We start from the raw sequence: 13241 nt of genomic DNA on the forward strand, positions 1-13241 counted from the left end.
CTAAATATCTGGAGCTGTCGGCGATTCAAATCATGCCGTGTGAATTGAGTTTTAACTGAAAATAACTTCGGCGATCGCCTACAGCCAATGAGAGAGCGGCTTTCACTTGCCAGCGGGAGGCTGGGGGAGAAGTTAAAAGCGCTCATTTTCGGTTTATTTGGACCCACGAAATGGAGGAAAACTAGTGGAGGTTTGACAGGACTCAGGAGCAACTGTGTCTGTTTGACGTTTCATACAAAAAGAAATTAGTTTATTAGCAACGTTGAGGAGAAATGGCTAATTCCCTTTAAACCCAAGTGAGCAAACATGTACATGTTCTACCCCATTAAAGGCTTCTTTCTCATTATGTAGTTAATAACAAAAGATATACGACGTGTTTTTGGCTGTGAGACGTAGTTTGGACAAAGTTGTCGGCGATTCTTCCTATAGTAAAGTCATGCAATGTGAAAGCCCCTGTCACCGATCTATCTTGCAGTGTAAACAAAGCAGCGACGAAACGCAAGCCCAGATAGTCACACAGTGTGAAAACATCTGTGACACGACTACTTTGAAAATCACGCAGTCTGAACTCGGCATTAGGGCCCAAGGTGTTTTTTACATGCATTTTTTATTTCTCTTTGCTATTTGGGCTTATTGGAACCTAATTAAAAATAAAAACCTAAGTAAAACAACATTTTTTTTTCTATTTTGGACGGTTAAAAATTGTGTGTTGGGACATTTCATATGCTGTAAAACAGTTGCAGGATGACACTGTATGTCTGTAACAAAAATTCTAAACATTCAAATTATTTTAAATAGCCACTTAAGAGCTAAAATGTGCTGTCCAGATATGTGGCCACTAAGCCCTAGGAGGTCTACAGAACAAACCATCGTTATACAATGACTTGCCTAATTACTCTAATTTGCTTAATTAACCTAACTAAGTCTTTAAATAGCATTTCACTCTTAAAAAGGGGGGAAATAGATACAGGGGAGCTAATATTTTCACTTCAACTGTATTTTTTTAATATAAAATGACAATGAGGAAAATAATAACATGTAAAATGAGAATTTTAAATAGAAACTGCAGTCAAATAGAAGTAAAAATGTAGGCTGAAGCATGTATTTCCAATGAGATTAGCCATTCTCTCATTCAAATCCAGCTCTGCTTGCTGCAGTTTCTGTTAATAACAGGTTTAATCATTCCTGAGTCGACACTAAACAAACCTCCGCTCTCAACGGCCAGAATTTCAGCCTCTCGAGTCGAGCGTTCGCGCTGAAAACCCTCGAGAAACACTCCATGCTTCCTGCGCTCAGCACTATGCTTTCAGATGAGAAGAGCTCACGGACATAAAGTTAGTCGAGGAACTTCAGACAATTCGACAACAACGATAATGAGGCCAGCTAATTTATTCGGCAGCTGACATTCACGGAATGTCAATAAGATATTTAAATATCACCCGACTTACTTGGAGACTTGGCGGCTGCTGTGTGGCCATGGGAACAGGACGTTTCCGACAGCGGCGCGGTAGCTGTAAACGCCCAGCAGGCCGAGAGCCAGAGCGATCTTCGACACCAGAGAGCAGTGACGCTGAACCAGAACCAGGATGAGGAGAAGAGACACCGCCGCCAGCACTGAGAGGAACACCTTATGATCACCACTGAAAACACACACACACAAAACAGACATGAGGATCATTTGCACATACACTTTGAAAGGTGCCAGGAGTCAAATTGTTGGGCTGTGGAGAATGTGAAACATGTATATTCTCTGACTGTCTTTCCCACATCCGAGAGAGTTACGGTGTGGAGAAGCCCCAAAGAAGCATACCACCCAGACTGTTCAGACATAAGGTGGATCAGTAATGGTTTGGGCTGCAAATTCATAGCATTCCCTATACCTGTGCAAGATGGGCGTTGGGTCACTGCCAAAGACTACCAAACCTTTCTGGAGGACTATGTGCACCAAATAGTTTAAACAATATATCCTAAAGGTGGCCCCATGTATCAGGATGATAATGCACCAATACAAACAACAAGACTGGTGACAGAGTGGTTTGATGAACATGAAAGTGAAGTTGAACATCTCCCATGGCCTGCACAGTCACCCGAACGAAATATGATTGAGCCACTTTGGGGTGTTACGGAGGGGCGAGTCATGAAACGTTTTCCTCTACCAGCATCACGTAGTGAGGTGGCCACTTTTCTGCCGGAAGAATGGCTCAAAATCCCTCTGGCCACCAGGTAGGACTTGTGTCTGTCATTCCCAAGATCAAATGATGCTGTATTGGCTACGAAAGGAGACCCCACACCATACTAGTGAATTATTGTGGTCTAAAACCAGGCATTTCAGTTTCATTGTCCAACGTTGAATCAACACAATTCTTAAGTTTTATAGGGGACAACTTTTACGTTCAATCCACTTAACTGATAAAAAACGATTAAGTTAACTTAATTGGTTTATGTTGGCACAACATGGAGGAATTGTGTGGAACCCAGCTTTTTATAGAGTGTACATTCCAAAAAATATATAAATAAATAAATAATAAAAAAAAAAAACTATCATAGAAGAATATAAATATGTTTAATTCACATTAAGACTACACTGAAAAACAACTTTAAAAAATGGTGGCAACTTGTTACGGCTAATATATATATATATATATATATATATATATATATATATATATATATATATATATATATATATATATATATATATATATATTTTTTTTTTTTTTTTTTTTTTTTTTGCAAAGTATAATTTAACTTTGGTTCAATCATTCAATTTAATCAAATTTGAAAATATTTATTGTGGTTAAGAAAAAAAAATGGTACAACCTAATTTTTATTAAGGAAAAATTTTTGCTTTAGACCTAAATATTACTGTAATTTGTTAAAGCTAAATCTACAAATTTCCCTCAAATGATAGTGTTGACTTATTAATAGTGTTTTACTTTATCACCAAAGCTGCATGTCAGTAAAATTATAAAGTGGATGATGCTTCAATCCCGGTTTGTGGACCTTAAATCAGGTTTATTTTGTACATTTACAAAACAGATATCTATATAGAAGTGTATATTAACGTGTATCCTGTCACATTTGCAGTGCAAAAACAGTAGAATGTTAAACATGCACGCTTTGTGTGTGTCCGTAACTTTGTAAAGACTTTGCAAAAAAGCTTGAATTAACTCCACAACAAATCCATCAAATAATCATTGGTAATAATTGGTAACTGTAGTATTTCTCACAAACGTTACGTGAGTTCTGCTTCCTTTATGTCTGTCACTGTGCTGTTTATCTGTGGCAGCCGATACGAAGATTGAGGCACACTCTGACAGGCACGTGGGGACTGTAGGCGGGGAGAACTAGGATTAAAGGCACAGGCAACAAAAACAACTACAGTGTGTTCAGAGAAGAAAATCAAATGTTCCGAAAGGTATCATAAATAATCTGATGGGTGTTTTGAACTGAAACTTTACAGACACATTCTGAAGACACCAAAAACTTATCTTAAATCCTGAAAAAGGGGTAAAATAGGTGCCCTTTACTATTAATCTAAATATTTATGCTGCCCAAGGAAAAACAAAACATCCACTCAATGGTAAAATATTATTGTATTGCATTATTGTATTGCAGAATCCAATTAAATATGTACTTTGGACTTAACCGCTAGTTAATTGCTACAGTAGTTATTTTATTTTCAGAAATGAGGTAAACTATTTGCTTTCAGTATGGCTATAAATGTCAGGTAAAATGGTGATTAAACACATCGGAAATACATAAAAACGGAATATTACACAAACAGTACATGTCATGAAATCTGCTGGTCCAAATTAAAAATACTACTAGAAAAACTAATGTTTTTTTCCACCGTACGTAGTGATGTAACAACATGAAAAAATCATATGATTATAATGACCAAATTCATCATGGTTATCAATAGTATCATAGTGCAACATACACCTAATGTATTCCATAACTTGAGATGGATGTTGATAACTATTAATTTTTTTCCTATTCTACAGCAGTGTCCTGTCCTTAGCTGATTTGTTTTAGTGCGTTAACACATTTTGTTGGTGTTTCTGTCAAGATTTCTGTCATGTTGTGCTCCACACACACACAGAAATCCCACTGGTCCACATATGCTGCGCTCCATTTAACTCAGAATTTCACACTTCCTTTTTGGAAACATGCAACAGGATGGCAAGGTGCAACATGGGAAATTGGAAATCCACAAGAACCACAGGGGAGCACAGAGACAGTTGTAGGACTAATGAGAAACATTTACTTTTAAACAAATAAAGTGCATCAGCGGGTCAGAGCGTCTAGAATAAATAATGAAAAAAAATGTCTTTAGCAAACATCTGCCTGCACAGAAGGACAAAAAGTAATTTAGATTAGAATACTAGACTACAAGACACTAATCGGTCAACAACAATATGTATCATATATATTTTTAACATTGATATATTTATATTCCACAATTAAGTATGTTAAATTTTTATATTTAAATGTGTCTAATGGTAGCTGGCTACAAAAATATTTTGCACTGATTATTTTCTCTACAGTTAAAAATATATCAAATCCAATCAATCAATCAATCAATCAATCAATCAATCAATCAATCAATCAATCAATCAATCAATCAATCAGCCAGTTAACCAACCAGATAACCAATCAATCAACCAACCAACCAACCAACTAGTCAACCAACCAACTAACCAGTGGAGAAAACAGTCAACCAACCAACAAGTCAACCAACCAATAAGTCAAACAACCAACCAATCAACCAAAGAACCAGTCAACCAACCAACCAACCAACCAGTCAATAAACCAGTCAACAAACCAGTCAACAATCCAGTCAACTAACAAAATAACTAGTTAACCAACCAACCAACCAGTAATCCAACCAGTCAACCAACCAACAAGTCAACCAACCAACCAACCAACCAGTCAACAAACCAGTCAACAATCCAGTCAACCAACCAACCAGTCAACCAACCAGTTGACCAACCAACCAACCACCCGGTCAACCAACCAGTCAACCGACCAAATAACCAGTCAACTAACCAAACAACCCGTCAGCCAACTAACCAACCAGTCAACCAACCAACCAGTTGACCAACCAACCAACAAGTCAACCAACCAGTCAACCAATCAGTCAAGCGACCAACCAACTAGTCAACCGACCTACAAACGAGTCCACCAACCAACCAGTCATCAAACCAGTCAACAAATCAACCAACCAGTAAAACACCATTCAACCGATCAAACAACCAGTCAACCAACTAAACAAGTCAACTAACCAGTCAACCATCCAAAAAACAGAAAACAAGTCAAACAACCAGTCAACCAACCAAACAACCAGTCATCCAACCAACCAGTCAATCAACAAACAACAAACCAAACAGCCAACCAACCAGTCAATCAACCAAAAACAAACCAACCAGCCAAAAACCAGTCAACCAACTAACTAACCAAACAACCAATCAACCAACCAGTCAACCAACCAGTGAAACCAACCAACCAACCAGTCAACCAACCAAACATCCAGTCAACCAACCAAACAACCAGTCAACCAACCTGTCAAACACCAGTCAACCGACCAAACAACCAGTTAACCGACTAAACAATCAGTCAACCAACCATTAAACCAACCAAACAACCAGTCAACCAACTAAACAATCAGTCAATTAACCATTCAACCGACCAAACAACCAGTCAACCAACCAACCAAACAACCAGTCATCCATCCAACCAACCAACCAACCAACCAACCAACCAACCAATCAGCCATTCAACCAACCAAACAACCAATCAACCATTCAACCAACCAAGCAACCAGTCATCCAAACAACCAACCAACAAACAAACCAACCAACCAGTAAACCAACCAAACAACCAGTCAAATCAATCAACCAACCAATCAACCAATCAATCAACCAATCAATCAATCAATCAGTCAGTCAGTCAGTCAGTCAGTCAGTCAGTCAGTCAGTCAGTCAGTCAGTCAGTCAGTCAGTCAGTCAGTCAGTCAGTCAATCAGTCAATCAGTCAATCAAACCAGTGACCTTCTTGCTGTGAGGCTATCATGTCACCCCTATATCAGCATTATTTTAACATTATTTTGTTCAAATTCAACATAGCAAAAGATGGAAAGTGTGTTTGTTGTATGTGTGTTTGTGTGTGTGTAGGTGTTATCAGAATTCAACTGGAGTGCTTCTCTCATCTAAGGTAATCAAATGTGGGCCACATGGGCCAAGCTGAAAGTGTGTGTGTGTCAGCAGTCCCGTGTGGTGTAGTGTATGTGCACTGCAGCAGTTAACCATAAGTGTGTAGAGTGTGTGTATGTGTGTGTGAATGTGTAGTGAAGAAAAGGTGAGCGGTAAAGGTGTGTATGTATGTGTGGACTGGGGGAGTGTGGGGGTTATGTGTTGTTTGTGTGCAGAGACAACATAAAGCCATGGAAGCTCATTAGGGAGGGAGGGAGAGAGAGAGAGAGAGAGAGAGAGAGAGAGAGAGAGAGAGAGAGAGACTGTTTCAACATCTAGTGATCTGTCATGCTGTCTACAGCCTACACAGACAGCTGTCTTCTAAGGAAGCATCCTGAAAATCACCTCTTAAGTCACTCTTCTGGTGCTCTAAAACATGGACAGCAAATTAGATTCAACTCCACTGCTGAACTCTGGAATACACATCAGCATTTTAATTAAACTACTCAACTATTTTACACATAATATTCTGCATAAATTGAAACATGAATATTCTTATTAGTTCAATTTCCACAGAAAAAACAACAAAATGTGGTGTTTTAGCATCATTTTTTATACCTTTTTAATATATTATCGGTTTTCATTTTTTTATTTTGTTATGTTGATTACATCATTCGTTTTTCTCAGTTTCATTTAGCTTGAACTATTTTAATATTGAAATTTAAAATGTATTTTATGCATTTAAGTTGTTATTACCATTTATTATTTTAAATTGCCTTTGTTTTTACTGTTTCATTTGACTTTTAAAGCTGTAGTCTTGAACTGTTTCAACTATTATTATTTATTTTATTATTTGTATTATTTTTTCATCATTGAATTTTCAACCAGGCAGTCAGTCAGTCAACCAACAAACCCACCAACCAGTCAACTAACCAACCAACTAACCAATGAACAAACTAATCAACCAATCAACCACTCAACCAACCAGTCAACCAACCAACCAGTCAACCAACCAACTAGGCAGTCAACCAATCAACCAAATAACTAGTCAACCAACCAACCAAATAACTAGTCAACCAACCAACCAAATAACTAGTCAACCAACCAACCAAATAACTAGTCAACCAACCAACTAGTCAACTAACCAGTCAACCAACCAGTCAACCAACAAACCAACCAACAATACCAACTAGACAAACAGCCATTCAAACAATCAGTCAACTAATCAACCATACCAACTAGACAACCAACCAGTCAGTCAGTTAGTCAGTCATTCAGTCAGTCAATTAATCAGTCAACCAGCCAACCATACCAACTAGACAACCCACCAACCAACCAACCAACCAAATAGTCAACCAATCAGTCAGTCAACCAACCAACCAACCAACCAACCAACCAACCAACCAACCAACCAGTCAACTAACCAACCAACTAACCAATGAACAAACTGGTCAACCAACCAACCACTCAACCAACCAACTAGGCAGTCAACCAAATAACTAGTCAGCCAACCAACCAACTAGTCAACTAACCAGTCAACCAACCAGTCAATCAACCAACCAACCAACCAACCAACCAACAATACCAACTAGACAAACAGCCAGTCAACCAATCAGTCAACTAACCAACCATACCAACTAGACAACCAACCAGTCAGTCAGTCAGTCAGCCAGTCAATTAATCAGTCAACCACCCAACCATACCAACTAGACAACTAACCAATCAAATAGTCAACCAATCAGTCAGCCAACCAACCAACTAGTCAAACAACCAATCAGTCAACCAACCAACAAACCAAACATCAAACCAACCAACTAATCGGTCAACCAATCAGTCAGCCAGCCAGCCAACCAGCCAACCAGCCAACCAACCAACCAATCAACCTACTAGTCAACCAACCAACCAACCAGTCAGTCAACCAACCAATCAACTAACCAACTAAGCGGTCAACCAATCAGTCAGTCAGCCAACCAACCAACCAGTCAACCAATTAACCAACTAGTCAAACAACCAACCAACCAATCAACCAACTAGTCAACCAACCAACCAACCAACCAACCAACCAACCAACTAGTCAACCAACCAGTCAGTCAATTAATCAAACAACCAACCAACTAACCATGGTATGTTACATTTGTTTTTGTCTTTCTTTTTACAGATTTTAAGCTAGTTAAGCTAGTTAAATTTTAAGCTAGTGTCATTTTTGCTCATACCTTTTTTTTAAAGTTTTTATTAACGCAATTAGCGTCAACATTTGAATGTTGTCAGTAGTTAACATGAACAATAACATGGCATTTTTTTCTAATATAATATCATAACAACACTTTATAATTCACCACTGCTATTGAATGGAAAGCCTAATGTTAAATGAATGTATGTTTTAGCTAAGCTGTGGCTATGCAGTTGAACAGTGATCAGTGCAGAAATTGTATTAAGGACAAAATTAAACCACAAATCCTATGTTCGTGTTGCCCTCACAAACACAGTGCGCCAAGTAATATATGCGTTGCAAACAAATGCCTACCTTAATGAATCATTCAAAAAAAGCCTCAGAAAAAGTTGAACAGTACTTTTTTTAATGTCCAACTCAAAACAAAAACACTGAATGAAACTGAACTAATGCATTCGGGTATGTGTTGTGTGCACTAATGAGCTCACTGATTACAATTAGCGACTGAATGTCCACATAACAATGCATTGTTAAAATAAATAAATAAATAAATGGGATCTGAATAAAGTAAACATGCTGTTATTTAACACTAGCACTATTTTTATTTATTATATTAAATACATCATGACAGTTCTTTTATTGTTTATTTTGTATTAGGTACAATTATAATGTTATCAAAAGGCAGTGATGTTGAAATGGGTGTGGCTCTTGTTCAGCAAAGGCGGGGTTTAGCAACTGTAATATGCAATAAACTGGCAATTGCATAATCTTCAATCAAAGTCTGACTTACTGATTTACTTACTGACTTACTGACCTACTGACTTACTGACTTGCTGACTTACTGACTTACTGACTTGCTGACTTACTAATTTACTTACCTACTGATTTACTGACTTGCTGACTTACTTACTGACTGACTTACTTACTTACTTACTGACTTACTTACTGACTTTCTGATTTACTGACTTACTGACTGACTTACTGATTTATTGACTTACTGACTTGCTGACTTACTGACTTACTTACTGACTTTCTAATTTACTGACTTACTGACTGACTTGCTGACTTACTTACTGACTTACTAACTTACTGATTTACTTACTGACTTGCTGACTTACTGACTGACTTACTGACTTACTTACTGATTTACTGACTTGCTGAATTACTGACTTTCTAATTTACTGACTTACTGACTTACTTACTGACTGACTTGCTGACTTACTGACTGACTTGCTGACTTGCTGACTTACTGACTTACTTACTGACTTGCTGACTTACTGACTTACTGACTTTCTAATTTACTAACTTACTGACTGACTTGCTGACTTACTTACTGACTTACTAACTTACTGATTTACTTACTGACTTACTGACTGACTTACTGACTTACTTACTGATTTACTGACTTGCTGAATTACTGACTTTCTAATTTACTGACTTACTGACTTACTTACTGACTGACTTGCTGACTTACTGACTGACTTGCTGACTTACTGACTGACTTGCTGACTTACTTACTGACTTACTAATTTACTGACTTACTGACTGACTTGCTGACTTACTTACTGACTTACTAACTTACTGATTTACTTACTGACTTGCTGACTTACTGACTGACTTACTGACTTACTTACTGATTTACTGACTTGCTGAATTACTGACTTTCTAATTTACTGACTTACTGACTTACTTACTGACTGACTTGCTGACTTACTTACTGACTGACTTGCTGACTTACTGACTGACTTGCTGACTAACTTACTGACTTACTAATTTACTGACTTACTGACTGACTTTCTGATTTACTGACTTACTGATTTACTGACTTACTTACTGACTTACTTTCTTACTGACTTACTGACTTACTTACTGACTCACTGACTTACTTACTCCAAGGGCTGTTTATATCAAAGTGGATATTTAGCCGCACCATGTTGGTGTCTGTAACATCTTATTTTTACAAGGTGGGTTGTTAGCCCAACGCTCAACCCCCTAACCAGGAGGACCAGGACATACACATTCATTCATACATTTTCTTTTCAGCTTAATCCCTTTATTAATCTAGGATCACAACAGCAGAATGAACTGCCAACTTATCCAGCATATGTGTTACAGAGCGGATGCCCTTCCACTGTTTCACATACACTATGGTTAATTTTAACATACTCAATTCATATACATGTGAACATGGAGAGAACATGCAAACTCCACACAGAAATGCCAACTGACCAAGCCCAGGCTCGAACCAGCGACCTTTTTGCTGTGAGGCAAAAGTGCTACCCACTGCGCTACCACGTCGCCCCAGGACATACACACATATGCCAATCTAGCTTACCCAATTCATATAGCACGTCTTTGGACAATGGATAAAACGGGAACACCCGGATGAAACCCATCCGAACATGAGGAGAACATGCAAACTCCACACAGAAATGGCAACTGACCCAGCCAGGGCTCGAGCCAGCAACCTGCTTGCTGTGAGGTGATATCGCTACCCACTGCGCCACCGTGCCACCCCCAGACATTGAATACGTGTAAAAAAAATTATGTAAGCAGGTCATCCATAACACTTGGATACTGTTACAAAATCGGAATTGACCGTCAAGATCTGCAGTGTGAACAGCCTCAGAGACTGAAAATCACTTATGCTAATGTGTTATAAGTTTATGTAGATCGATTGCTGTAATTAAACTGGAATTCCTTGCATTTCCGAATCAGCTCTTTCTTTTAGGAGACAATAACTCCATTAATCTGAACTCTTTGGCATTTCAAACTCTGCAGCCTTCTTACATTGACAAACAGCTGACTGAGAGGCAGTATTTGAAAATTACAGGGGCGATTTAAGCATATACTTACAGCCAATTATTTGGTTGAAGGGAGGAAGTGGGCAGAGAGAGCGAGAGAGAGAGAGAGAGCGCGAGGGATGGAAGGAAAGAATCAGGTAGCGAGGGCACTGACATAGCACCAAAGAAAAGGAAGTAGACGGAGAAAAAAAGACTGATAACGCAGACGGAGAGAGAAATTTTCATCCTGATACCAGTGACCCTGAGCGTCTCTCTGCTCCCCATCTATCTGCTCCGAGACAGCTTCAAGAATACTAATGCATTTCACACACACACACACACACACACATGCCTGGTCTGCATGTGTGTGTGCTATAAGCGTGCATTTCAGGGTCGGGTTTGAAAATAAGTGCAAGGGCATGTATGATCGTCTCAGATTGCTTGGGAAAGTGTGTCTGAGTGAAAAACACCTCAATGTGAAGCTCAGATCTGAAACCTAGAGAGCTGCAGGCATCAGAGCTGCGTTCTTCATGCAAATGGCTGTTCGAAAAGGTCACCAGCGTATAAGATATAAGATATGTAAGGCACCACTGAGGGGGGGAAAAAAAGACGGAAAAACGAAGACAAAGAAAAATACATTAATTATAAATGTGAGGTTTAATACCAAAAATAGACCTTTTTTTCATTGCTTGAGACAGAAGTATATAAAATATACATCATATATGTCCTATATTTTGTGAAAACAGAAAATATTGCTTAGGGGGGCTAATAGTATTGACCCTAAAATGGTGTTTTAAAAAAAAAAAACTGCTTTTATTCTAGCTGAAATAAAAGAAATTAGACTTTCTCCAGAAGAAAAAATATTATGCCCTTCCAGCCGCAACCCATCTCTGGGAAACATCCACACACACACTCATACACTACGGACAATTTAGCCTACCCAATTCACCTGTACCGCATGTCTTTGGACTGTGGGGGAAACCGAAACACCCGGAGGAAACCCACACGAAGGCAGGGAGAACATGCAAACTCAACACAGAAACGCCAACTGAGCTGAGGTTCGAACCAGCGACCCAGCGGCCTTCTTGCTGTGAGGCGACAGTACTACCTACTGCGCCACTGCCTCGCCTAAATTCAGCCCAAATCAATCATTTGCAGCCACTTGCCTAAAAAAACTGAATAAATCCAGTGAATCCGTTTTTTCAGGGTAACTTGATAAGGCATAAGTCATTGTAAACACTGTACAGAGGGGCAGCTTGCTAGGTTAGGAACAGATTAGACCCTAGCTGTCCCAGAATGCACTTTTCAGTCACTGAAAGCACCTGAACACATTCACACAAACGAGGACAGGATGATCTCTCTCTCTCTCTCTCTCTCTCTCTCTCCGCGTTTCTACAGGAGACATGATGAGGCTCTCGCTCCTGCAGAATCCATTTACTCTTCTCATTCCTCTCCTCTGACAGCATAAAAAAAGAAGACACACACTGTCAAACCTGATGAGTTTAGAGTACTCAAAACATTCGAGCAAACTATTTTCTAAAGTTAGCTGAAGTTAATTTAATTTTGTTCTTCATAAGCATGTTTGAGATGAGTGGAGCGGCTCACAAACACGTCTCTCTGCTACTCACAATAGCTGTTACCATCCACCAATTTGTATGCGCATTTTGAATATGATGCACATAAATTTTGAAAATGCACATTAAAAAACGTATACTGAGTACACTGTAAAAAAAAAAAAATAATAGCTAGCATATGTGGATGCCCTTTCAGTTGCAACCCAGTGCTGGGAAACAAGCATACACTCTTGCATTTACTCTCATAAACTATGGCCAATTTAGTTAATCCAATTCACCTATTAACTGGGGCACCCGGAGGAAACCCACACCAACACAGAGAGAACATGCAAACTCCACAGAGAAATGTCAACCGGCCCAGCTGGGACTCGAACCAGCAACCTTCTTGCTGTGAGGCGACAGTGCTAACCACTGAGCCACCATGCCGCCCTTGTTCAAACTACTTATTTATAATGAGCCGAGATTTGTTTTGGGGTACCGATTGGGTTCGATCCTCGGCTCAGTTGGCGTTTCTGTGTGG

At 38.9% G+C, this 13241-nt stretch overlaps 1 protein-coding gene across 4 annotated transcripts in view; it reads right to left on the reverse strand.

The window, feature by feature from the left end:
- Positions 1-13241, reverse strand: part of pigg (phosphatidylinositol glycan anchor biosynthesis class G (EMM blood group)) — a 218338-nt gene that overhangs the window by 65090 nt on the left and 140007 nt on the right. For all 4 annotated transcript variants that reach the window (XM_073922448.1, XM_005173072.6, XM_068213288.2 and 1 more), the window contains exon 10: positions 1449-1640. In XM_073922448.1, coding sequence (XP_073778549.1) covers positions 1449-1640 — 192 coding nt within the window. The remainder of the gene's footprint in view (positions 1-1448; positions 1641-13241) is intronic.

This window comes from Danio rerio, chromosome 14 (genome assembly GCF_049306965.1).
Source record: "Danio rerio strain Tuebingen ecotype United States chromosome 14, GRCz12tu, whole genome shotgun sequence".
Lineage (NCBI taxonomy): Eukaryota > Metazoa > Chordata > Actinopteri > Cypriniformes > Danionidae > Danio > Danio rerio.